At 47.2% G+C, this 24,752-nt stretch overlaps 1 protein-coding gene across 5 annotated transcripts in view; it reads right to left on the reverse strand.

The window, feature by feature from the left end:
* Positions 1–5,932, reverse strand: part of CUX2 (cut like homeobox 2) — a 264,555-nt gene extending 258,623 nt beyond the window's left edge. For all 5 annotated transcript variants that reach the window (XM_049698419.1, XM_049698416.1, XM_049698417.1 and 2 more), the window contains exon 1: positions 5,785–5,932. In XM_049698419.1, the coding sequence (XP_049554376.1) occupies positions 5,785–5,847 (63 nt within the window). In that variant the 5' untranslated portion in view covers positions 5,848–5,932. The remainder of the gene's footprint in view (positions 1–5,784) is intronic.
* Between the last annotated feature and the right edge of the window lie 18,820 nt (positions 5,933–24,752).

Raw genomic sequence — 24,752 nt, forward strand, 5'->3', positions numbered from 1 at the left:
GGTAGTGGAAGCTTCTTCAGGTATTTGGGGTGAGACCAAACGAAAAGAAGGAGCCAGCCACGAGAAGATCTGGAGAAAAAGAGTCCCAGGCAGAGGGAACTGCAAGTGCAAAGTCCCTGAGGTAAGAATGTGCTTGCTGTGTTTAAGGGACAAAAAGACCATTGTGACTGGAGCAGAGTGTGCAGAAGGAGAGAGACTGGAGATGAAGCCAGAGAGATAACAGGGGGCGCAGATTACGGGAGCCTTATAACCAGGGGAAAGGAGTCTGGATTTTAAACTTTTAAGTATGACAGGAATAGACTGTTCATATCCTACAAAACGCTACAAAGGATTTTTGTGAATGGATCTGCAAGGCTTAGAAACCAAGAACTCCATCCTAGACATAATTTCTTGTCTCAAAAATTTGTTTAAACGGTCAATAGCTCCCCCTCACCGCCAGAACGGGCCCCCAGGTCATTAGAAGACAACATGTTTAACTGGCACACAAAGTATGTCAGCATCCTTCCCCTTTACAGCAACTAGTACAGCAGACCAGATGCGCACAGCTAGGCCGTGTGATGGATTAAGAAATGGGACACTTGGAATGTTGGGTGATTCACCCAGGGGTGCTAGAGGCTGTACCTTTTAGCTCCTCTTGGGGCCCTTCCTCTCCATCTACTACCTCCACGTTCCCCGACATCTTCAATATAAGCCACTGTCATTACTAAAGAGCACCCCCAAGACAGAAAAATCAAACCAAAGACTGAACCCTGAATTCCTAAGCCAGGAACAAAGGTAGGCCACCACCTCAGTCCCCTTCCCATGCTCAACCTCTGCCAGACTCAGTCTCTGAATTAGATATCTGGAAGCCACCAGAAATTCAGCCCTTTCAGAAAGCAACAGAGAAAACCACAGTTCCTGGACAGCCATGTCCACCATCATCCAGGACCAAATTTAGCACCAGCCAAGGTGCTCACGTTTTAAATCCCATCTGATGGAAGAAAGGTTACCACAACAGAATGTCAAGTTCGAAGACAGAATCCACCTTTTAACAAAAGAGTTTTTTTAAAAAAGAAGAAGGAGAAAGAAAGAAAAAGGAAGGAAAAAAAAAGAAAAAGCACCATCACCATCAGAAAACCTGTTCCCTCTGGTCAAAATAACACCGTGCTCATCTGAAATAACCCACTGAGACGCTTATTTGCTTCTTTAGGCTTGTCCGTGGTTTCTCGATTTTCTACAGTGAATTCAGGTATTAATAAAAGAAACTTCGAGACCTCCAACAGCAAAAGCGGTCAGGGATGAGCCGTTGCTCGTTTTTCTTCCAGCACTCAAAGAGAGAGCCCATCTTCGGGAAGCAATTTCTGTCGAGTTGAGAATCCAGAATTTTGGGATGCCCAGAAAAGACTGCTGGGTTCTTTAAATAAATTCTCAACACCTGTTTCTAGCTCCTTCTGCAAAAAAGGCCCACAGGGTGTGGCTTCCAATGAATTGGAGAGGCAGATGGAATAGGGTCACCCACTGGCTGGACTTGGAAGGGTCCGGGGGCTGACCGATGGTTTGGTCGTCATATTCACAGAGCTGCTGCTAGAAATCTCCCCTCACACCCTCTGCCTCCCAGCTCTCCCTTTCCTCCCCCTCCAACCTCCCACAGCCCTTGCCCAATGCCAGCCATCGCATGGGCCTGGGCCTGGGCCTGGGCCACGCCAAGCCTGGTCTGCTCGTGCTCCCCACCCCGGCAGCAATTCTATTACAGCAAAGTTTCCAAAGTTAGGATTCCGCCAACAGGGCTGATAGCTTATTTACTGCTGTCATCTAAAGAAAGAGGAATTTTGACACATTGTTAAATGATAGCACATTTAGATAAGTCAAGCTGTCAGAGGCTCTAATGGATGTCTAAACTCTCTGTGGCTGATATGTAAAACTTATGCACTTCAGAATATCATAAGGTTATAATATTTTAATCACATCCACGCTCTTTTCTAAACTTTGAGCAGGGAAAAACATTCCATCAAGTCCCATCTCCCAGGCGCCAAGAAACTGAGCCTTCCCAGAAGTTTCTCCAAACTCCTTACAAAAAGTCCAGCTTCTCTCACTCGACCCGTCAGTCTTCCTCCCTAAATGTTCACACCCCAAGCGGAATTCGTACTGTATGATCCCTCCACCCAACCTCTTTCCTCCCAAGAAACGTAGATGTGCATTTGGACTGGGCACCAACTCTTGTTAACCCTCTTCGAAGACAAAAAAAAAGATATCACAGGAGACTGGACCCAGAGCATCATAAAAAAAGTGGCAAAGTGAAGCAGAAAAAGAAAATCACAAAGGTATGAATCCAGTTATGACGATTATACACAGAAAAGCCATAAAAAAATAAAAATAAAAAGCATTAGTAATGTTCACCATAAAGCAATCTTATAACCAAATGAAACATGCCTAGCATCAACTCTGAGATAGAATTTTTTTCTCTTCTCGTTTCCTGGACTGCTAGCTGCAGAGGAAAAAAAAAAGAACAAGCAGAGAAAGGGGGAAGCAGTTTCAGGGATCCTGGAGTAGGGTACCAAATGTCACAGCATCTTTACCATCATCAGCCCTCAAGTCATTAAGACTGCTGACTGACTTCCATCCTAGGAAAACAGCCCCGCTGTGTCCAGAGATGGCACTGGAAGAAATAATAACCGGACTGCTTCTATATTTGAAAAATGTATACTTCCGGAGGGCTGTGCGCAGGCCGGTACAAGGTCACCTTTCTTGCCAGGATCAGGGTGGCGTCAGCAGCATGGTCTGGCCTGGGGACACAGGCCTCCTTTGCTGCCTCGGCCACTTTAACACTCAGCAACTAGGCTGCATGAAACCACTGAATTGAAGCCACACACCTCACACTCATAAGCAGCTGGGCCACGTGAAGAGTGGGCCCAAAGCTCTTGGCCTGCACAGGCCTGGGGTGGGGACCCACCTTTCCTACCCAGATCTTGGAACGAGCCGGCTGAAGTTTTCCCTTCTGGCTATCTCCCAGAGGAGAGGAAAGTGGGAAGGGAAAAAAATGAAAACAAAGGTATGGCACCGGAGTCATTAGCATTATGCACAAGAGATGATCCCAGGCAAAAGTGCTTAGGCTCATAATCTGTTTCCGACAAAATGCCATCAGTGAGAATACGGGGGGTTGCGGGGGGAGGTGTCGGCCTACCGGGCAGGGGAACAACTGAACATTTCAGGACAAGGGTGGGGACCACAGCAGATGTGAGGGCCTCAATGTTTACACTCGGCCACCGCTGCCACATTTACCTCTCTGCTCTCTAAAAGTGTGCAGCTTTTCAAACTCCCACAGGGACCCACACACACACTTAATATCCATGTAAATGAGCTTAACCCCTTCCCCAGAGCCTTCTCCTTTCGTGCCAGACACACCAGCCATTGTCTTAATGAACACACCCACCCCTCCCACACCCTATGTATACACCCTGTGCAGGGAGACGTCTTGGCCCTGTATCCCCATCACCTGAACGAGGCTCTCCACCAACCCCACCTTCATCCTTTCCAGTTCAAATTTGCTTTTCCACCTCAGCATCTTCTAAAACCCTAACAAAGGGTTCTCAGATCAATGACAGTCCAACTGGAATCAAGATTTGGGTGACCCCAACAGCTCCACATAAGACCCCTGAGCCCGAGAAGGAAAAGAGTGAGGTTCAACACCCCCTCCACTCCAGCTCAGAAATCAGCCCCCTGGGAGCCGCACCCACCCCTCAGCATCCAGCCCCAGGTCTCACTCTACCTCCCGGTTGCAGCCCAAGCTCCCCGGATTGAAAACGAGTTATCTAATGAAAATTGTGTTAACTGACATTCTGGCCAACCGGGAGCAAATACCAGCGCTGCAAATCTCGCCGCGGAAATTTTCTCCAGCCCAGAATAACAATAGGACCCTGCAAAGGGCTTTCACCAGCCCTTCTGGTTCCTCTTCTCTCATCTGCCACGTTCTTGTCATTCCTTATGTTACAGAACATCAATCATAAATAAAGACGCTGTCCCCCAGCCGTGCCCGGGTCTCATTTACAAACATTAGCAGGGAATACAATTACCATTGGCCTTCGTGCCAAGCCCAATGTGGCTGCCCAACTCTCTCCCGTTCGCTCCCTCTCTCCCTCTCTCTCTCTCCCCCCATCCCCCACTCTTCCAGAAAGGCCACTTTAGCATCATTTAAACCAGCAAGCACAGCTCACAGCCCTGCCCGCCTCAGCTGGCCACCAAACTGTAGCCCCAACTCGAGCGACGACCTGGAATTGCAAGGCACTCGCAGTTATTAACTGCATGCCTGAGTGCCCCGATTTTCTCTCCAGCTCAATGGCTTTGAGGGAGGGGGCCTGCAGGGAGTGAGGAGTTAGGAAGGAGGGGGGTTGGGAAGCCACCAGGAGGAAGGGGGTACTGTAACTACTTATCAGAAGAAACTTGACGAGATTTGCAGGCGGATTAAAAAAAAAAAAAAAAGTGGGTCCCTTTTTATCTCCAGACTGATGCTCTCCCTTCTTCTGAGAATGTCAAGGCCAAGGCAGGATGCTTTAATCGCCCGTTATCAGCACCACTTCCCCGCCCCTTGTTCCCACTGCACCTTGGTGAGACTCCTGAGTTTGGGGGGCTTGTCTGGAGCATCCTGGGGCACCTGGGAAAGGACAGAGGCTAGCGCTGTGCCTCCAGCGCGCAGCTCTCTGAGATTCCACCCCCCAGCTCGGCCTCCTATTGGGTCAGCAGAGAATACCCCCAAATCTGGAGGAGACAGACTCCCAGAAAAAGGTGGAATGGGGATAAAGTGCCGGAGTTTGGGAGGGAGTCACTCTAGGGAGGAAGAAGGAAAGAAGAGAGAGAAAGAAAGAAGAGGCTGGAGAAAGGAGAAAAGAGAGGAGTGTCGGGGAGGAAAAGCAGGAGGTAGAAGACAGCGAGGGAATTTCCCATTTAAAAGTTCCTGTGGGCCCGAGAGCCTGGAGTCACCTGCTCTGCTCCGCTCCCGGTTCTCCAAGGCCCCCGAGGCAGGAGCGCAAACTTGCGCGCGCCCCGGGCCCATCTCCACCGCCCGTCCCCATCTAGACTTGGAAAGAGGTCGGAAGCGGGAATAAGACAAGAAGCAAAGACGAACCCCTAGAACCCGGCCCAAGGAGAGGTCTGCCGGTGTAGGCGGCCAGTCCAGCGATGGTGGCTGTAGCGGCTGGGGCAGCAGCAGCGGCCCCCGGGTGGCTGCGCGTCCGGGCTGCGCAGCCAGGCGGGCGGTGGAGGTGCCGGCGGGCGACGGGGCGCGGAGCCGCCTCCTCGCCAACCCCGGATGCCTCCCCCCTCTCCTCCTCCTCCTCCTCCCAGCCCGCCAGCTCCCTCCCTCCCTCGCCCGAACCCGAGCCGGGCGCGGACAGGCACTGGGCGCGCTCCGCGGCCTCCCCGGGCGCCGCGAAGTTGGGAGGCGCGCAAAGTGCGGCGCAAGGGGGGTTGCCGGTGGTCCCGCCAGCAGCCCCCTGCCTGGGACCGCAGACCCTGCCTTCCCCGTGCCTCACTCCGCCGCTCGCCCGCCGCCTCGCTCCCCGGGCCGTGGGCTCGCTAGCGCTTCTCCATGGTCGCGGCGGCTAATCGATGATTGAACCGAACAAAGAGCAGCGGCGAGATCAATTCCTAATACCTATCGATGGGCAGCGGGCAGTCGAGCCCCGGCGAGCCCCAGCAGCCGCCGCCCGCCTCCCTGGGGCGCCCGACCGCCCTCCCGGGTACCTCCCCAGTGCGCCCAGGGCGCGCCCGAGGGTTCCCCACGGCCGCGCGGCCAGTGCTGCCCGCACTAACCTGGAGTCGCCGTAGATCAAATCGCTTCCAATATTGAAACATCGATCCCACATTGGCGGCCATCTTGGGGGCTATTCGAGACGCACACACACAAGAGTTTGGCTTTTCTCAATGGCTGCACTCAATATCCGGGCTGGACTCCCCCCAGCCCCGGGGCCGCCGCCGGCCGCCCGGGCCCAGCGCGCCGCCGCTCGGGGCCCCTCGGGCGCCCCACGGCCTCCTGCCACCCGCAGCCCCTCGGCGCCGCCGCGCCGCCGCCGCCGCCGGGCCCGGGAGCCGTGCGCCCCCCCCGACCCCCGGAGGGCGCGGGAGGAGCGCGCGGGGCGGGGAGCTCGGTGCCCGCCGGGGGGAGGCGGCCGGGGATGGGATGGGAGGGGACGGGGGGGGGAGGCAGCCTCTCCAAGAGGCGCTGGCGCCGCCGCTGCCCTGCCTGCAGCCGGCTCCCGGGCCCGCGGAGCGCTCGCTGCATCTCCCCCCCAAGTCCGGGGTCGGTGTGCCGCGCGATTGCACTTGACTTTGGCTTTTTGCAAACTTATCAATACAGACGTAACGTGCTGATCAATGCAAAGGGAAGTTTGGGGGGGGGGCAGCAGGAGGCCGGCGCGTGGGGCGCCTACCCCCGCCTAGCACCTGTCTATCCCCCATCCCCGGCATTGCATACTTAAAAAAAAAGTTAATAGTTTGCAATGCATTTTTTTTCTTTTGCAATCGGAGCACACACAACACGTGCCTCGGGCTGCCGCCGCTCCTCCGCCAGCTAAGCTTCGCATCCGAGGGTAGCAGCCCGCAGCTCGAGCTGTGTAGACTCGCCGGCCGGCGGGCTTATGGGAGCCGGCCAGAGGACTGGTGGTAGCTGCCCGGGGGCGCCACTGAGTTGTGGGAAATGTCACCACTGCCGCGCGCAGTTTCCACGCTATGATACTGTTAGGATTATTACTACAGAGCGGTGTCTTGGCCATAGCACTGGGTTTTTTCCTGGGGTCCTCTGCAATAGGGATTCTTGTTATTGTTATTATTTTCGGGAGCCTTTAGTCCAATTACATGGGCTCCTCACAACTTTAGAATGGGAGGCCGTTTTATTGTTATGATTATTAAAGAGGGTTACCAAACCTCTTGAGCCCTTTTCCACGCAGTGGGTTGGCTTTTATTGTTATGATATGTTGAGGGGACCCTAGCCCAGCTCTGGATCATTAACAACTACAGAGGTTTCTGCTATCATTACCATCATTATTCAGGGGTCCTTAGCCTAGCTGGGGACCCCAGGTCCTTTGCAGTATGGGCCTCCTTTATTATGAGTGTCTTTAGCCCAGCTAGAGGGAAATTCTGGTCTTTTGCAATTTCTCGGATGCTGGACAATAGAGGTGACTAGATTTCTTTTACATTATCCCTCTTTTTGCCTCTGTGCAAGTGAGAGGTCCCCAGTCTCTTCCCAACGTCCTACCCACCCCCCACCCCAGGAGGAACTCAGACCTCCCAACCCCCTCCATAACTAACACTTCTCCTGACCCTGGGGTCACTCTCCCTCTCTGGCATGTCCCCCTGCCAAATCCCACCCCAAAAGGGGGCATTTCCCCCCTTTTTCTCTGGGCAAAAGATATGCTTTTATAGACAGCAATCGGAAATTATATTCTCTTTTTATGACCCAGCTTGGACTTCTGACATCACTCTTGGTCTGGGACAATAGATCAATACAGAGGGTTATAAAAAAGATAAAGTTTAGAAGAGTTGTAAAGAAGAAAGAATCGTGATGGATATTTTTGATGATTTTCCAATATCTGTGTCTTGGAACACGTGCTTCAAGGCAATTAAAGTTTTTAATGTAATGTAAATAATTGTTTCATAAATGCTTCAGAAGAAGGTGTGATCTTTCTGAGCAATCACTCGAGCTGTTTAAAAAACATAATGTGATTTAAACAAGGATACAGTATTTCTGTTACCATCCCCATACATCTTCCATGAGGCCTGGGTAAATATATTAATGCACAAGTTGAAAGACTCATAAGGCCAAAAGTACAGCATTCACCAAGATGTAATGAATTAGGCCTAGTTAGCAATTCCGAGTGGCCTGTTTCCTTGCCAGATTAAATTGCACGTGATATGTGGTGTATCTAAGCTCTCGATAACTTCACGTTTAAATTACAGTTCTCATTCTGCAAAATGAATTTAGGGAAATTTCATAACTATTGCATGGCAATTTTTTTTAATGGCCACATTTTCTCCTGAGCATCTGTAAAGCTTGCAGCTTCTTGTCTTTGAGTCTGTTTTTTTAAAGACCTGTAGTAGAAAATCTGGAGCGAGTGTGAAATCTTTCAAAGCAATTTTTAACAAATCAAGGTTTTGATGCAAGATTATTTTAAATTTATGTCTGACTTTGCAGTCATGGAACAAATTGACATCATGTACCTCCTGATATGATGTATGGAGAAGGACACAACACCACTTCTGTGGTATTCCTGCCAAAAGTGCATAATTTGAATCTAATTGTGAAGCGATATCAGACAAACCCAAATGGAGGGGTAATTCTAGAAGTAAACAGCCTGTTCTCTTCAAAAATGTCAGTGTCACATGAAACACACAGAAAGACTGAGGAACTATTCCAGATTAAAGCAAAAGAGGGGACTTCCCTGGTGGCACAGCGGATAAGAACCCGCCTGCCAATGCAGGGGACACGGGTACGATCCCTGGTCCGGGAAGATCCCACATGCCGCAGAGCAACTAAGCCCACGTGCCACAACTACTGAGCATATGTGCCAGGCTCTACAACAAGAGAAGCCACCACAAGGAGAAGCCTGCACACCACAATGAAGAGTAGCCCATGCTCTCCACAACTAGAGAAAGCCCGCGCAGCAACGAAGACCCAACGCAGACAAAAACTTCTAAAAATTTAAAAATTTTAAAGAAAAAGAAAGCAGAAGAGACTTGACAAGCGATTAAAACATATGATCCAGCATTTTCTTTTACTAGAAAGTGCATTAATTGGAGCCAATGGCAAATTTAGAATAAATCAACAGATTAGATAATGGTATTGTATCATGTTAGTTTCCTGGTTTTAATCATTGTACTGTGGGTATATAACAACATATCCTCGTTTTCAGAGAGAACATTGAAGTATTTAGGGGTAAAGGGAAGGCCACCATGTCTGCAACTAGCTCTCAAACAGTACAGACAGAAGTAATATGCATCTATTTATTTATCTAAATCTATCTACACAGAAAGAATGATATAGCAAATAATGCAAAATAACATTTGAGGACTCTAGAGAAAGGGTACACAGAAATTCTTTGTACTCTACTTGCAACATTTCTGGGAATCTGAAATTATGTCAAAAGAAGAAGTTAAAAGAAAAATAATAAATTAAATTTATGCCTGACTTTGTCTCAGCTGTTAGGGACTACTGGACTTCCAAATAAAAATTCTGCATGGAACTTTTGTACTTTCCTGACTGACGTAGGCTGCACCTTTGACCGAGCAGGAAATTGCCACAGCAAACATGCTTACTGAGGAGCAGCGAGAAAATCCAATAATTCAGATTGTTTTAAGTCTGTGATATTTTTAAATGACTTAATACAGTAGGTCTCTGAAGAATTCTGACAATCTTAATGGTAGAAACTTGCAGTCCCACTGAGGAATGGGTTGCTACATAAATACTGAATGATCATGTCTTTCTGTCTGGGCTGAAACATATTAGCTTTGCTTAGAGGCTTATTGCTTTATTCAAAAAATAAATTTCAGCCATCTCTCCCCACCATATTCCAAGCGCATCGTGCGCCTGTGCCTTATTAGACGTGGGGGCTTATGTTCCAACGGCATCTGTTACCATCTCAGTCTCAGCGATAATGAATTAAGCAGTTAAGTGTTTACCCCCTGAACGGAGTTAGCTGAGGGAATGATATTATTATGGGTGGTCCTTAATGAAAGACCAAGAAACCAGGAAACTCAAGACTTTTTCAGCAAACAATCAGCCTTGGATTTGGGAACTAAAGTACTAGAATATTAAATATTTTTGAGAAAAGCTGTTTTGCATGTTCTTAGCACATTCTCCCTGCCACAAACACACATGTACGCAGATATACAAAAACTTAAGCAGGTTCCTGGTTGATTCCTGATTGTCAAAGACCCACACATCAAGGTAAGTATTTTAAAAATTACAATGGCAAAGAAGACACCCTCTTCCCACCCCAGAGAAAGCAGAGGGTGGCTTGGGGCAGCCCATCCTGAAAGCACAAGCAGACCAAGAGCCAGATCCTTTAGGAAATTCAAAAACTGTGCAAGAATCTCAGGGAAGATAATGGCAGGTCCTTAGCCACGAACATAATGATATGCGAAATCTCCAGCATCAAAGCTGTAACAAAAGAAAATGTCCTTCAGTAGCTCTGCACTGCCCACCGCAGCTGTCAGGCAGGAAGAAAGACAAGTAGACACTCCAAATTCATCTGGAAGTTTTCTAGCCCTGGGAGAGGAGAAAGGGATATGGGAGTGTCTGGCTGACACCTGCAGGGGTGTGTCCCTGGAAGTTGGCCCATGGTTAGGTCTCAGATCCAGAGGCTGAAGTGACTGGCAACAGAACCAAGCCAGCAGTTCCTTACGTGCAAAACACTTGACACAATGCTGTCAACCACTACCATTATTAAGCACCTACTGGCTGTTGGACGCTTTATAAAGAAATCATTAGCATAACATAGTGCTTAGGATTGCAACTCTTGGAGGCAGACTGTCTAGATGTGAATTCCAGCTAGTCACTTACAAGCTCTGTGACCTTGAGAAAGTTAGTTTACCTTTCTGTGCCTCGTTTTCCTTGTATGTACAACAGTGCTAATAACTGTACAAAGTGATAAAGATTAAATGAGTTAGTCTATCTAAAGCATTATGTAAATGTGCTGTATCTAGTAGCTATCATTATTATTGGTCTCACAATAAACAGGACAGAGATTTGCATTCCCATAGTGCAGATGGAAAGAATGAGGCCCTGAGAGAGGAAGTGGCTGGCTCAGGGTTACATGGTTGTGAAGGTGGCAGAACAAGCACTAATACCTGGGTTTACTCACATCAAGCCTAGGACTCTTTGCATTTGAGCCTCCCATGCCTCTCATGGGAAGAATGAGTGGAAAAGGAGATGCCCAGAAAGCAAGCCTTAACTATAGGCTGTAGCCTTAACTATGTGCCAACTCTCAATTACCAATTAAACTGGAGAGGAACAACACAAGAGGGACAGGGTCCCTTGGCCTGATTCCCCTCCCATGTTATAGACTAATTAAACAAATGATAGTACATTCACACTGTGCTGATTATTCTCTTTTTGTTCCCTTTCCTCACACTCTCCCCATCCCCTGCCCAATGTCCCAGGAATCTGACCTTTATGGACTACATCTCCCAGCCTTCCTTGCTCTCTGGCTTCCAGCTGGGTTTGGACAATGGGAGGCCCTGGTAAGAGATAAGAAGGCAGGGGGAGAGAAAGGTTGGGATATTTAGTCCTGGCAGTGGCTGGGTCCTTCTACAGCCACAGCCCTTGTCAAGCTGTCCTTCTGCTCTCACTGGGCCCCAGTAACTTCTCCCTCCTCACATCTCTTCAGATCTGGGGTGTTAATGGCTTCCCTCTCTTGCTAGCATCTGGATGCCTTAACATTCCCCAGCACACACCGCTGTAAATAGTCTTATTAAAAAAATTCCAGCTGATTTTTTTTTTTTGCTGGGACCCTGACCAATACACCTACCAGAGAATATTATTCAATTATTAAGAAAGATGAGGGGTGTGTATATGTGTTGAGGTGAAGAGATGTCTAGGATATATGGTAAAGTGAACATAAGCAGGTTCTACAACAGTATTATAAATAATCCCATCTTTGCTTAAAATATGTTACTTAGAAAAAATTTAAGGAAAACTAGACATCAATTGGTTAACAGACATTAGTTGAGGAAAATGGTTTTAGAGGTCTCATAATTTCCACACCATCATCTTAATTTCTTTTATGACTACAAATTACTTTTATCATCAGGAATCTTAATTCAGTTGGGGTGGAGGGGATCTGTTTTTTCCTGAGCCCCTGATTGATACACATACCACAGTATCACATCCATTTGAGATGCCTATGAAAGAAGATCTGACTAAATAGAGAGACGTCCATGCTCATGGGCTGCAAGCTGTAATATGGTAAAGATGTCATTTCTCTCCAAATTAATCCGTAAATTTAAGACCATTCCAATGAAAATCCCAATAAGGTTTTTCATAGGACTTGACGAGCCCATCTTAAAATTCTTATGAAGGTGCAAGGGCCAAGAACAGCAGGGGCAATTCTGAAGAATAATAAGATGAGGGAACTTTTCCTATCATATATCAAGACTTATTATAAAACTTCAATAATAAAGACAGTGAGCAGAATGACTGACAAAGAGACTCAGGGGACAAAATTAAAAGCTTAGACACAGACTCACACCAATATTGAACGAACTTACACAAAGAGATGGCAGAACTGGCATTGTAAACTAGTGGGTAAAGGAGAGACTTCATTTTCAATATGGTGCTGGGCCAACTGGCTATCCAGATGGGAAAAAACAGAATTAGATCCCTACCTCACACTATACAAAAAGATCAACTCCAGGTGGAGGTGGCTGCAACTCTATGAATTTAAAGAAAGAAACTCAACACGTTCCTTTTTTTCTAAAAGCACAGAACATTTGAACTGGAAAATATATCCTTATTAAGCTGACTTTACTATGCCATGTCTGGGTTTTTTTTTTTTTTTTTGGTTTTTTTAAGCATCCCAATAGCTCTGGTCATGAAATAGCCCAGGGTCCCTTTCAGAGCTGGATCTATGGCCAGAACCAGGACTGAACTTTCTTTGAATATCCCCAGAATGAAACACCACTTGGCACCTGGCAGCTTCCAGGAGATTTAGAAACATTAGCTAATTAGAATTTCTAGAACACTGCTCCCCACTGGCACAGGCTCTTCTTCAGGCACACAGCTTCCCTGAGCCCCTGAGAAGCTGGCTCCAGGGCAGAAATCTGCCTTCCAATTCTGCACCCCTACTTTAGCAGCAGAGTGTGCAAATTGGACAGTGATCTAAGTCCCCCAAAACAACCACCACAGAATTGAGGGCACCCGTTTGGCTCTCCATCTTTCCCAAATCCCATACATCTGGCTCAAGTGTCCCCACTTGGCTTCATGCCCACTAGGGCACCCATTCCTCTCTTGGCTCCCAGGTCTATGAACTCTCAAGGGTCTTCCCCGTGTCCAGAGGAGAGCAACAAAGCCCTTCAGCATGCCCATCCCCACCCCCACCCAAATAAAACTCCACAAAACTGGACCCTTAAAGCTTCAATGAAGAGTATAGACTATTACTGCTGGCTTTCTTAAGGGGTGGGGCATGGAGAGCTTAATGCCTTAAAATCCTTTTTTGCTTCTTTCTTTCCCCAAAGTTCCCTTCATTAAAGCAACCGCTCCAATTTCTGTTTTTAATCTCTCTCCTCTCAAACAGCTCATCCGTCTTCTCTCACACATCGCTCACTCTCAGCTTCTATCTTCCCCAGCTCTTTCTCCCTCTTCCTCCATATCCGTCCCCCCTCCTGCTCTAGTTTCTCCTCCTTCTTCAAATCTGAGGTTCTCACATTTCCTCTAGTCAGCAAAGTACCATCCAGTAGCCAAAAAGAAAGAAAGAATTCTTTTTCTCCTTAGGTAAGATGGGGAGATGTGAATGCTTACACTTTCCTTTTTGCCCCTGTCCAATCATGACATTGTCATCGTCATTGTCATAATGGTGCCTACTATGCACTGGGGGCCTCACTAACATTCTAGTCAAATCTCACAATCTATCATGGCTGTGCCATTTTACAGATGAGCAAACTGAGGCTCAAAGAGACAGAACAGCTCACCCAAGTTCATTCAACAGGACAATGGCTGAGCATGGTTTGGAGGCTGGGTGGGAAAACCTGCACCTTTTCGTAGCCTTGCTGCAAAAGCCTTGACCCTAGCTCTAGCTTTTCCTGCTGCCTAAGTTCAGGGCAGGAGGGAAGTGAATGAAGGTGCTTCTGGAAGATGCCATTCAGACAAATCAGAGCCAAGAGGGGCTGTGTTTGCCACCCTGGCAGCCAGTCCCTGAGATACCACTCCCTCAGCCTCCTTGGAGCTTCTGATGTCCTAGCTCTTGGCTCCCACGAACCAAAAGATGATCCACTTGGCCCCACAGCACCGAAAAAAAATGATAATGTTGCCGTTTATGACCTGCTTTCCACAAGCCCGGCTCACTCTGCCCATTATCTAATTTCCTCCTCATAACAGCACTTGGAGGTAAGTATGGCCATTTCCTCCCTTTAATAGCTGAGGAAATGGGGGCTCAGAGAGGGCAAGTGACTTGCCCAAGGTCACCTAGCATGTAAGCAACAAAGCTGGGGGTCAAATCCAGTTCTGTTTGATGCTGGGGCTTAAGTTCTTAACCCTGAATGCCACCCGCTTCCCTTTCTCAGCTGCCTCTAACTCCTCTGAGGGGCTTTGAATTCATTTCCCAGCGGGTGAGGGGCTGAGTCAGGGTTGGATCCCAGAGCTGAGTCTCCCTTGTACCCACAGCCTCCAGCCACACTCTCCAGAGGTCTGGGAGTCCAGAATGTAGGCTCTAGAAGCTCTCCTTTGAAGGTTGGGTCCCCATTCCTCCAACCCCAGAAACCTCTGTGGACTAAAGACTCAGCATCTGGGGCAGCAAAGTCCCCCCAATTCAAACACTTCCTGACCTAGGAAATAAATCTAGCCCTCCTACCATGACCCTTCTTGCTGCAAATCCTTGGTGTCCATCAGGATCTTTGGCAAATGTGCCAGGCATTGGGGACCCTGAGAGGTCATCTGTCCCAGCCTCCCACCTCCAAACAGTCTAGGAAAGAGACTTTAAAATGAGCCTGAGGACCTCAAGTCTAACCTACCACACATGTGCCACACCCGCTTTTGCACACACACACGTACATATTTGCACATGTACGTGCACACACATACACACCTGCATGCCAGTGCACACATCTATTCATGCACATTTGCACACAAGCCAGAAACAGATTCTCTGGAACACACCTGTGTGCTCACACACAGGTTTGCACAGGCTGCATGTGGGTGAGTATATTGTACAGTGGTTTGTGTGCCCAGTTGTACTTTCCAGGGTGGGGCAGCGAGGCCTCTCCTGGGACCTCCGGGAGCACGGCCTTTAGCAAAAGCCCCACCTGGTGGACACTTGGTGTATCCGCCAACCCCAGCTCCAAGCCTGAGCGCCCCTGGGACAAGAGTATGACTCTGGGCAGCACCCAAGCTGGATGGCAATAAGTGAGTGAGCGCAAAGCTAGACTTTGGGGTACGCCCTGCCCCTTAAAGCTCCTTTCTCTCCTCCTCTCTCCTTCTCTGGGCAGCAATTTCTTTGGACAAAGGCAGAGGAAAGAGCATTGGGTCCAGAGGCAGGGATCTGAATCACTACGCTGCCACTTGCAGACACAATCAATTGCTATCTCAGGGTCAGATGCCTAAATCGAGTCTGAAGTCAGACATGAGTTCAAATGGAGCAGCAACTCCTGGCTGTCCCATTCTTACACGTGTCCTTGGGCAAGTCACTTCCACCTCCCGAACCTGCTTCATCAACTGTGAAGTGTGGTAAAGCCCCCAGTGAGGTGGTTGGAAGAAGCAATGACATAGTGGAAGTAGAGTCAGTTACTCTCCATCTCCATTCCTCTCAGACCGAATACAGGTATAATTTAGGGGCAACAAGAAGCAGGGCTGGAGTCAGAGGGACCCCAGTCCAAATTCTGATTCAAATCCTGGCTCTGCCACCTTTTAGATGTGGGGCAAGGCACTCCACCTCTCTGAACCTCAGTTTCCCCATCTGTACAATGGGGACCTCTTGGTGTTGTGAGAATTAAATGAGATAGTGCATGCAAAGAGCCTGACATCACTAAGCGCTCCATAAATGTAGACTGCTATTAGCAGTGTTGATGTTTGGGAAAAATAAGTGATGCTTAGAGGGGTGGGCAAAAGATGAGCCTCAGAAGCCCAATATAATAGCTATATAATTATAATTAATTATAACTTAATCCCTGTGTGCCAGGCACTGTTGTAGGGACTAAGAATTAACTCATTTAACATCATAACAACTCCATGAAGTAGGCATTATTATTATTCCCATTTTACAGGTGAGGACACTGAGGCACAGAGATGATGTAACTTGCCTAGGGTCACAGAGCCAGTAAGTGGATTAAAATCCAGGCAGACTCCTTTGGATTTCTCATATTCCCTACTCCTGCTGAGCTGTCCTATCACCTCTGACCTCCCAGCCTCTCTTAAGTCTGGAAACTTCTCTACAAGATGAAGTCTGGCCTTAGAGGGACTAAGAGAGAGTCACTGACAGTCCCATTCTTCCTCCCAATCCCCAGGGAGGCAAATGGCCACAAATGCATTATGTGTATTCTGGAGGGCTACAGGATTAAGATAATCTCAGGGAGGCCATAAACACGACGGAAATAAAGCTAACTAAACAGCATCTGTTAATCATGGGATCCTGTGTCAGGAACCTTGCATCTGCGGTAGGTTGCTAAGTGGCAATGAAGGTGGACGGAACCTGTCTGGCAAGGCCTTGCCCCACTGCTGAAGCATCACTGCAGAGTGGAGGGACAGATGGTGGCCCAGACAAGAGACAAATGTAAAAGAGATTAGGTACAGGAAATTGTGCGCTCCACATTTTATTTAAAAGTCAGTCACCAGGAAATGGCTGCCTGATGATGCCAGCAGTAGCAGAGTTATGTTTTGATGTGGCATGGTGTTGGCAGGAGCCAGGACTTGGGGGTTCAAGAGCCATTGGGCTTGAATCCTGAATCTGTGGCTGTCTGGCTGTGTGGCTCAAATCCAGGTGCTTAACCTCTCTGGATATCAGCATCCTCTTCTAGAAAATAGGAGGGATAATATCTACCTATTGTTGATGGTGTCACTGACCCCAATTCTTCACCTTTCCCCCTATTCATACACAGTGCCATGTGGCTTAGCAGTGTCCATCCCACTGTGAGTGGGGCATATGTCCCTACCACTGGAGCTTGGGTTTGGCCACATGACTTGCTTTGGCCAAAAGAATGAGCTGGGAAGTGTTGGCGTGCCAGTTCTGAGACCACATCTCAAGATATACATCTCTTGCACTGTTGCCTTTGCCAGGAAAGGAACATGCCCGGCCCACTCACTGGTCCCAGGAGGAGGATGCAAGACTCAAGGGTAGGGAGGAGGCTGGCTTCCTGGATCACATGTGGAGGACAGTCTCGACCATCCAGGAACACCTGCCAAGGATTGTCCCATAGCTATGAAACACATGGCTCTCATGCTGAGCCACTGTGCACCGGGGCCTATTTGTTGCTGCAGCAAGTGCATCCAGTGCTACCTCACCGGCAGGCTGGACCCTGCACCCCTTCCTGAGCCAGTGCTTGGTTTCACCAACCTGGATTTTCCCCCTCAGTCTCCCAGCCTGGATGCCTTGGGGCTTTGTGCTCTCAGCCTGCTATGACCTCCTGACCTAAGACTATGAGCTCCCTGAAATCAGACCTTGGTTCCCACTGAGTCCCTGCTTAGAGCATCCAACTGCCCTGACAGGACCCACCTTAGCCCACAGGTGAGGTTCCATGGTGCTCTCGCCAGCCTTCCTAGTGGCCTTCACCACTGGTTCTGGGTGCTGGGGTGCCAGCAGGTCTTGCACCCCAGTCAGCTTGAGTCATGATGCCATGTGGCCTTGGGCAAGTCACCTAGCACCTTGGAGGCCTTGTTTTTCACACCTGTAAAGGGGAGCGCTGCTCCCTGCTCAATTCAAGAGTGGAGGCATGAAGGTCCAAATGGTAACAATTACGAGACCTGCAGAAATATGAGCTGTCCTAAGGTTCATCATTCAATGCTGACTCCTAAGGGGCATCACTGAGAGAAACAGAGAAGAGTCCCACTTCCTTTGCCTCAGCCCCGCCCCCACCCCTCACCCTGTTTCTCTTCTTTGTTAAAGTCTTGAACGTCAACTTGTTTGGCAAGTTGGTGCTTCAAAAATTAAAAAATAAAAAATAAAAAATCCCAAGAGTGGCCCTGCCTAAACAGATCCCTTTCTAAAACTCCATGTGACAGCCCCAGACAGGTATTTCACTGAAGAGGACACTCGAATGGCTAATAAATACCTGAAAAGCTGCTCAGCCTCCCTAGTAACTAGCAAAATTCAAATTAAACCCCAAATGGGGTACCATTTCACACTCATCAGATTGGCTAAAATGTCAAAGCCTGATAATACTAAGTGTTGACGAGATGTGGAACAAATGGATCTCTCATGCACTGCTGGTGGGGGTGTAATTGGTACAAGCACCTTAGAAAACAATCTGGCAAAGTCTAGTTAAGTAGAAGATACACAGGCTGCATGCCCCAGCAATCTACTCCTAGGGATATATTCACCAGGAACTCCTGTCCAAAGGCATTGGGCAGGATATAAATGATTTGCATCTTTATAAATGATTGTTCATAATGATAAAAAAAATAGGCAAGAAGTAAAAACCCAAATGCCCATCAACAGTAGACTGGATAAATAAATTGTAGTGGATTCACACAATGGAACTCTGTAAATGGGGGAAATAAATGATTCAGAACCACACTATTCAACATGGAGGATTCTCACAAACGGTAATGCTGAGTAAAGAAAGCAAGTTCCCAAAGAACACAAACAGTATGATACTATTTATGTGAATTTTAAGGGCAGGTAACACTATTCTACATTAATATGTTTCAATAAAGTGTAAACTCCCTGGGATGATCAACACCAAGTTCAAGATACAGAGTACCTTTAAGTGGGGAGAGGGAAGGACCGAGATTGGAGAGGGGGAGGTAGGGGCTTTAGCTGGTAATCTTTTATTTTTTAAAACCAGGTGGTAGGTATACAGATGCTCTAATATTATTTCTCATATCTGAAATAGATCAAAATGAATTTTAAAACACTGAGTGGAACAGAAGGTTGTTTGCTTTCATGAAAAAAGCAAGGGCTAAATTTGCTGTGTGACACCCAGCATGTGGCCCTGGGAATGCTTCGTTTTCCTGAATCTCCTTTCCTTGCAGGGCCACCAATAGGGTCTGAAATCGTAGCAAATGGACCTGGTGCAGTGTGGGCATGCAATGATTGTTGAAGATGACTACTGATCATTTGGGTAAGTTCCAATCTCCATATGTCAGGTTTGGCTTTTTCTTGAAGACAAATTTTATTTGGGAAGAGCATATGTCAGGTTTCTTAAAGCAAGGTGCCCCGTGAGGTGCCCCAAAATATGAGTGTTGAGGGCAAGGGAGAAGCAGCTACTCTCCTGGTGATTGCTCGTCTTTGTAGTCAACATACATGCATATAGTGGTATCTGTGCTGAAAAGAGGTGCAGTCCCTGCCCACCAGCACACCCTAGACAAAGGCCCTGTGAATACAAGGAATGGGCTCTGAATGCAGGAACCCTTGGCTGGGATACCCATGGCCTAGACACACCATGAACTGCTCCACCTCTGGGGTCTTGCAGCGGTGTAAGGAAATGGGGTTCAGATTCCCCTCTGTTCTCAACACCCACAGACCCTTCTTCTTCCTTTGTCCCACTGCCCAAGAACATCTCTTCCTACTCCAAGGTGGGGTGGTATGGAGGGGAAGGAAACCCACTTTCCCCCTTTCATCCAAGACATTTTGTCTTTTCCTCCACCCAGATATCTCACGCTTGATCTCCTCTACAATCTCCCCTTCTCCCTTCTTCTTCCACAAGGGACTGGGATGGTCAAATCCACCAAAAACTAGTTCTATTTTTCCATGACGAGCAGAAAGGGCTTGACTATTAAACCCTACTAGTGTAGCAAAGAATTAAAGGAACATAAGACAGTTACATGTACTTATCAACATGGTTTAAACATGCATATCCTTCCACACAAGTTTTCCTTTCCTACTGTATCATTCAGGTATCTGCCACAGAAACAGAACCAAGAGATGTACACTAAGAGATTTATTGCAAGGAATTGGTCTTTGTAATTGTGGGGCTGACTAGCCAAGTCTGATATCTGTAGAGCAGGCCATCAGGAAGGGCAGGCCAGGACTCTAGGGTAAAGCTGCTCTGTACAGGAGGAATTTCCGGGTCTTCAAGGAAGTCTCAGCTCTGCTCTTAAGGCCTTTCAAACTGACTGAATCAGGCCCACAAAGATTACATAGAATAGTCTCTCTGACTTAAAGTCAACCGATTATAGACTTCAATCACATCAACAAAATATCTTCACAGCATCACCCAGATTAGTGTCTGAATAATTGTGCACTACCATCTAGCCAAGCAGACACATCAAACTGACCATCACACACTTCCTTTGTAAATCCTTGTGGCGTCCTCAAGTTTGGTGCTTGTTGACCAGACCATATTGTCACTGTGAACCAGTCACGGCTATTTCAGTTGGATGAACTTAAGCAAAAGAATGAATTTGTTGGCTCCCATATCTCAAAAAGTCAGGAGTTGGGGCTTCCCTGGTGGCGCAGTGGTTGAGAGTCTGCCTGCTAATGCAGGGGACACAGGTTTGAGCCCTGGTCTGGGAAGATCCCACATGCCGTGGAGCAACTAGGCCCGTGAGCCACAACTACTGAGCCTGCGTGTCTGAAGCCTGTGCTCTGCAACAAGAGAGGCCGCGATAGTGAGAGGCCCACGCACCGCGATGAAGAGTGGCCCCCGCTTGCCACAACTAGAGAAAGACCTCGCACAGAAACTAAGACCCAACACAGCAAAATTAATTAATTAATTAATAAACTCCTATCCCCAACATCCTCTAAAAAAAAAAAAAAAGGTCAAGAGTTTGGCTGGATACACCCCAGGCTAGGCCCTCAGCACAGCCTAGACTTTCTTTTGCTGCTTTCCATCTGCTTCTGTCTAGATGTCAGCTTGATTTTGCTCCTTTTACTCTGTCCACAAGTCTAAAACCATGGCCCTAGTAGCTCTGGAAGCATATCCTTATGGGGTCAAGGCCAAAGATGAAAGGCAAGAGGCTGATTCGCCAAGCCTGGGTCACAGAGGGTGAGGTCTGTTATTCATGGGCAGCAGGCAGATAGCACATGCAAGGACACCATGGGGAGGTTGTGAGCTGGGCAGCTGCCCAGCTGTGCACAACTCTGTACTTCCCAAAGTGTGATCTATGAGCTTCCAGATGTTTCTAGAGCATATACGGAACATTCTACAACTTCGAATCCCATGGGGAGGAAGCCCACCCTCTTTTAACTGTCCCTCAATCTTTCTGATTGCTCCAAAAAACAAGCTCCACTTAGTCGCTATCATGTCTATAATGCTTCTGCCCCTGGAAAAATCTCAGCTCTCAGGCTCAGATCCTCTGGCAGGCAAGAATTTAATTCATTACTTTACTCTAAATGTATTTATTTATATGTAGCTATTTTCTGTTTATGGCAAAAGATGCCAGTTTTCCATTTAGAGCAGTGATAGAAAGTTTCCTTTTACAAAAACATTTATTTAAGTAAAAAGTGAGCCAGCCCAGAGAAAAATATTAAGTAAATAATAATATATGGTACATGGATACAGAAAAAATTGTGTCTGTGCATGGGAAGGATCAAAGGGTTGTGTTGTGTGATGGCCTTGGCTTTGACATTAGACATCCTGAATTTAAATCCAGGCCACACTCACTATGTAAATTTGGGCAAGCTACTGAAACTGAGTTTCATTTTCCTCATCTATAAAATGGAGATGGTAATAATAATCAACAAACTGCATAACCTACTTTATCCAAACCCCTTGGGACCAGATGTATTTGGGAATTCAAAATTTCTCAGATGTTTATACTACCACATACCTTATATTACATGCAGAGCCTGGGCAGCACCGTGTGGCCCAGCACGCTAATACTTCTACAGAAAATATATGACTGTTCACATCAAGTGTTGGGTTTTGGGGTTTTTTTTTTAAGTCTGTACATTGCACCAGTCCTGGGCAGATTTTGCAGCCAAATGAGTTTGCTACAAACTTGAAAATAAAAACTTTCACATTCCAGAGGTTTTGGAACAAGATTAATGAGACTTAAAGCACCTTAGTCAAGCCCATGTAGCGCTGTGGCAAAGCAGGGAACCACCAGAGCAGGGGCGGGAGGGTTTAGAGAGAGCAAGAGTGAAATGTGCACCAATCCCAAGAGAGATTATAAAGAGGAGATTATAAGAGCTCCTGAAGATTTCTCAGAAATCTCCTCCCCCATGACCTGCCCCTTCCCTTCCTCCTCCTCCCTCTTCTTCATATTCTTCTTGGTGCTCCTCCTCCCATTGCCCTTGCTGGTGATTAGCCTAGGAGTGGGCATGTGGCTAAGTTCTAGCCAATGAGATGTGAGGCGAGATCTGCTTAAGTGCTTCTGTAGATGTCTCTGAGCCTAGATGTGATAGCTGGTGCAGTGGCAGCCATTTTAGGGTCATGATGGGAAGCAGGCTGCAGGTAAAGGCCACACAAAGAATGGCAGGGTAGAGAAGTGATGTCACATAGCCACTGATCACACCAAACTTGGACTTGCCTACCTCTGCACTTCCTGTATAAGATAAAGAAAACCTATTATAATTTTAGCCACTTTAAGTTGGAATTATCTGATATGTATAGCAGAAGGGTATTAGTTTGGATATTAAAGGAAAGTATAAATCTGGAAGGTGAGAAAACGTGGGGAGTCTCAAGTTATAAGATGGCATATATGCAAGGCTGGATTTTAAAGACTTTAATATTGGATAAATGACACTATGGGCAGGCAGGAGGGGGAAGTGAGAGAGCTAGTGTGAGCTCGACTATGAGGATGGTTTCATGAAAGAGTTCGGGAAACTTCCTAAACTTCACTAAAAACTTCTTGATTCCGTTTCTGTGTTCTCAGAGGAGGGCAAACAATTAAGATCAAGCCCAAGGGCCCTTAAATTCCTTCCCAGGATCATAGATGTTTCCTCTACCAGAAAAGAAATCTAGGCTGAGCGGTTGGGAAGATTCTGGGTAGACGCAAAGCCTTAGCAGTGTTCTGGGCTTGTCTGGCCTTCAACGTGTGATTTTGAGAGTTGGAAGCGAGAAGATTATAACTCAGAATGGCACGCGGGTGTGAAGCTGGCTGCCTTGCCAGCTATTTGCCTGTATTTAAAACACATATGGGTGATATTTTTAAATATCTTTGCTGTGTGATTGAAAAACATTGCAGTTGCTACTTCGTGGACGTGGGTTTTTATGCAAACCCAGGGATGGAATGATGAGTGTATGTTGTACCTACGTGGGCTTTGCTGGAGAGAAGTAAGGACAGAATGGCACAGCCTGCCTAAGTGTCGGGCAGAGAATTGGGGCTGGGCCATTCAACATTTAACTTGGGTGTGGGCGCTGCTGGCAAGCTCCTCCGTTTTCTTTGAATCCATCCCTCCCAACTCTCCCTCCAAAGGGTTGGGGTGGGGTTACTCCCCCAGCTCTGGGAGTGGGCATGTGACCCAGACTGGCCAATTAGATCACTCTAACCCCTTGGCCCCAGTGATTGGTTCAAGGGCAAGCTCCTGTCCTAAAAGCAAGCCAGTGAGACTCAACTGTGAGCTTTTCGGGAACTATCGGGAAAGAATCACTTCCCTCCTGCTCATGTTGCTGAGCTGAGAGGAGGTGCACCTGGAATTGCCCAAGGCCGTCTCTGTACCACCTGGGGAGAGCCTGATGGAAGTAAAGCCAAGATGGGTGAAAAGAGAGCCTGGAGATGAACAGAAACCAGGATCCAGTCATGCCTGAAATCTACCCCCAGACTCTTTTTTTTTCACTTTAAAAACAATTGTGGTAAAATATATTTAACCTAAAATGTCATTTCAGCCATTTCTAAATGTACAATTCAGTGGCATTAATTACAGTCACAATGTTGTGCAACCATCATCACCATCTTTTTCCAAAATTTTCATCACCCCAAACAGAAACTCTGTACCCATTACGCGGTTAACTCTGCATCCTATTACGAATCCTAATTTAAATATATATATATATATTTATTTATATAATATACATACAGTAAAATTCACCCTTTTTTCTGTGTGTTTCTGTGAGTTCTGACAAACACAGTTATTTAAACAGCACCACAATCAAGATCCAGACCAGTTCTATCCCCAGCCCCAAATCCCTCATTCTCCTTCATAATATGCTCCCTCACTCCGCCCCCAACTCCACGCACAGCAACCAATGATCTGTTTTCTGTCTGTAAAGTTCTGTCCTTTCCAGAATGTCATATAAATGAAATCACACAGTATGTGGCCTTTTGAGTCTGCCTTTTCTCACCTAGCATAATGCATTTGAGATTCACCTGTGTTGTTAGTCTATCAGTGATTTGTTCCTTTTTATTGCTGAGGAATAAATACATTGTACGAATGTACCTCAGTTTATCCATTCACCAGTTGAGGGACATTTATCCACCCCTGTACTCTGAATTTACTTGAGTCTGTAAATTCCTTTTTCTTTTCTTAGGCTGTTCGAGTTAAATCTCGGTCACCTGCAACCAAAATAATCTTGACAATATATCAGAGAAAGCCACTTCCTCTCTCTGAAATTATTTCTTTCATCTATAAAATGAGTGGATTACTCAAGTGCTTTTGAGGGTAACAGAAATCTTGACTCAAAATTGTTTGAAAGAAATAGATAATTATTATCTCACATACCGGGGAGTCCTGAGGTGGAGCAGATCTCAAAACGGGTAATTCTGGTAATTTGCGGTTCAAGTCCAGACGCAGGCATTTTCCAATCCTCTGCTCTGCCGTCCTCGAGGTTTTCTCCTCAGGGCAAAGCAAGATGGCGCCAGAGATTCCACAGGACGAAGTTCACAGGAAGTTCTCTCAGAGGTCTCGGGAGACTTCCCCCAGAAGCCCCGCCCAGCGGATTTCTCCTCACATCCCACTGGCCAGAATTGAGTCACATGCTCATTCTTGAATCAGCTGAGAAGGGGGAGGGCTTACCCTGACTGGGGAGTGGGCTCAGCT

This window comes from Orcinus orca, chromosome 15, assembly GCF_937001465.1.
Source record: "Orcinus orca chromosome 15, mOrcOrc1.1, whole genome shotgun sequence".
Taxonomy (NCBI): domain Eukaryota; kingdom Metazoa; phylum Chordata; class Mammalia; order Artiodactyla; family Delphinidae; genus Orcinus; species Orcinus orca.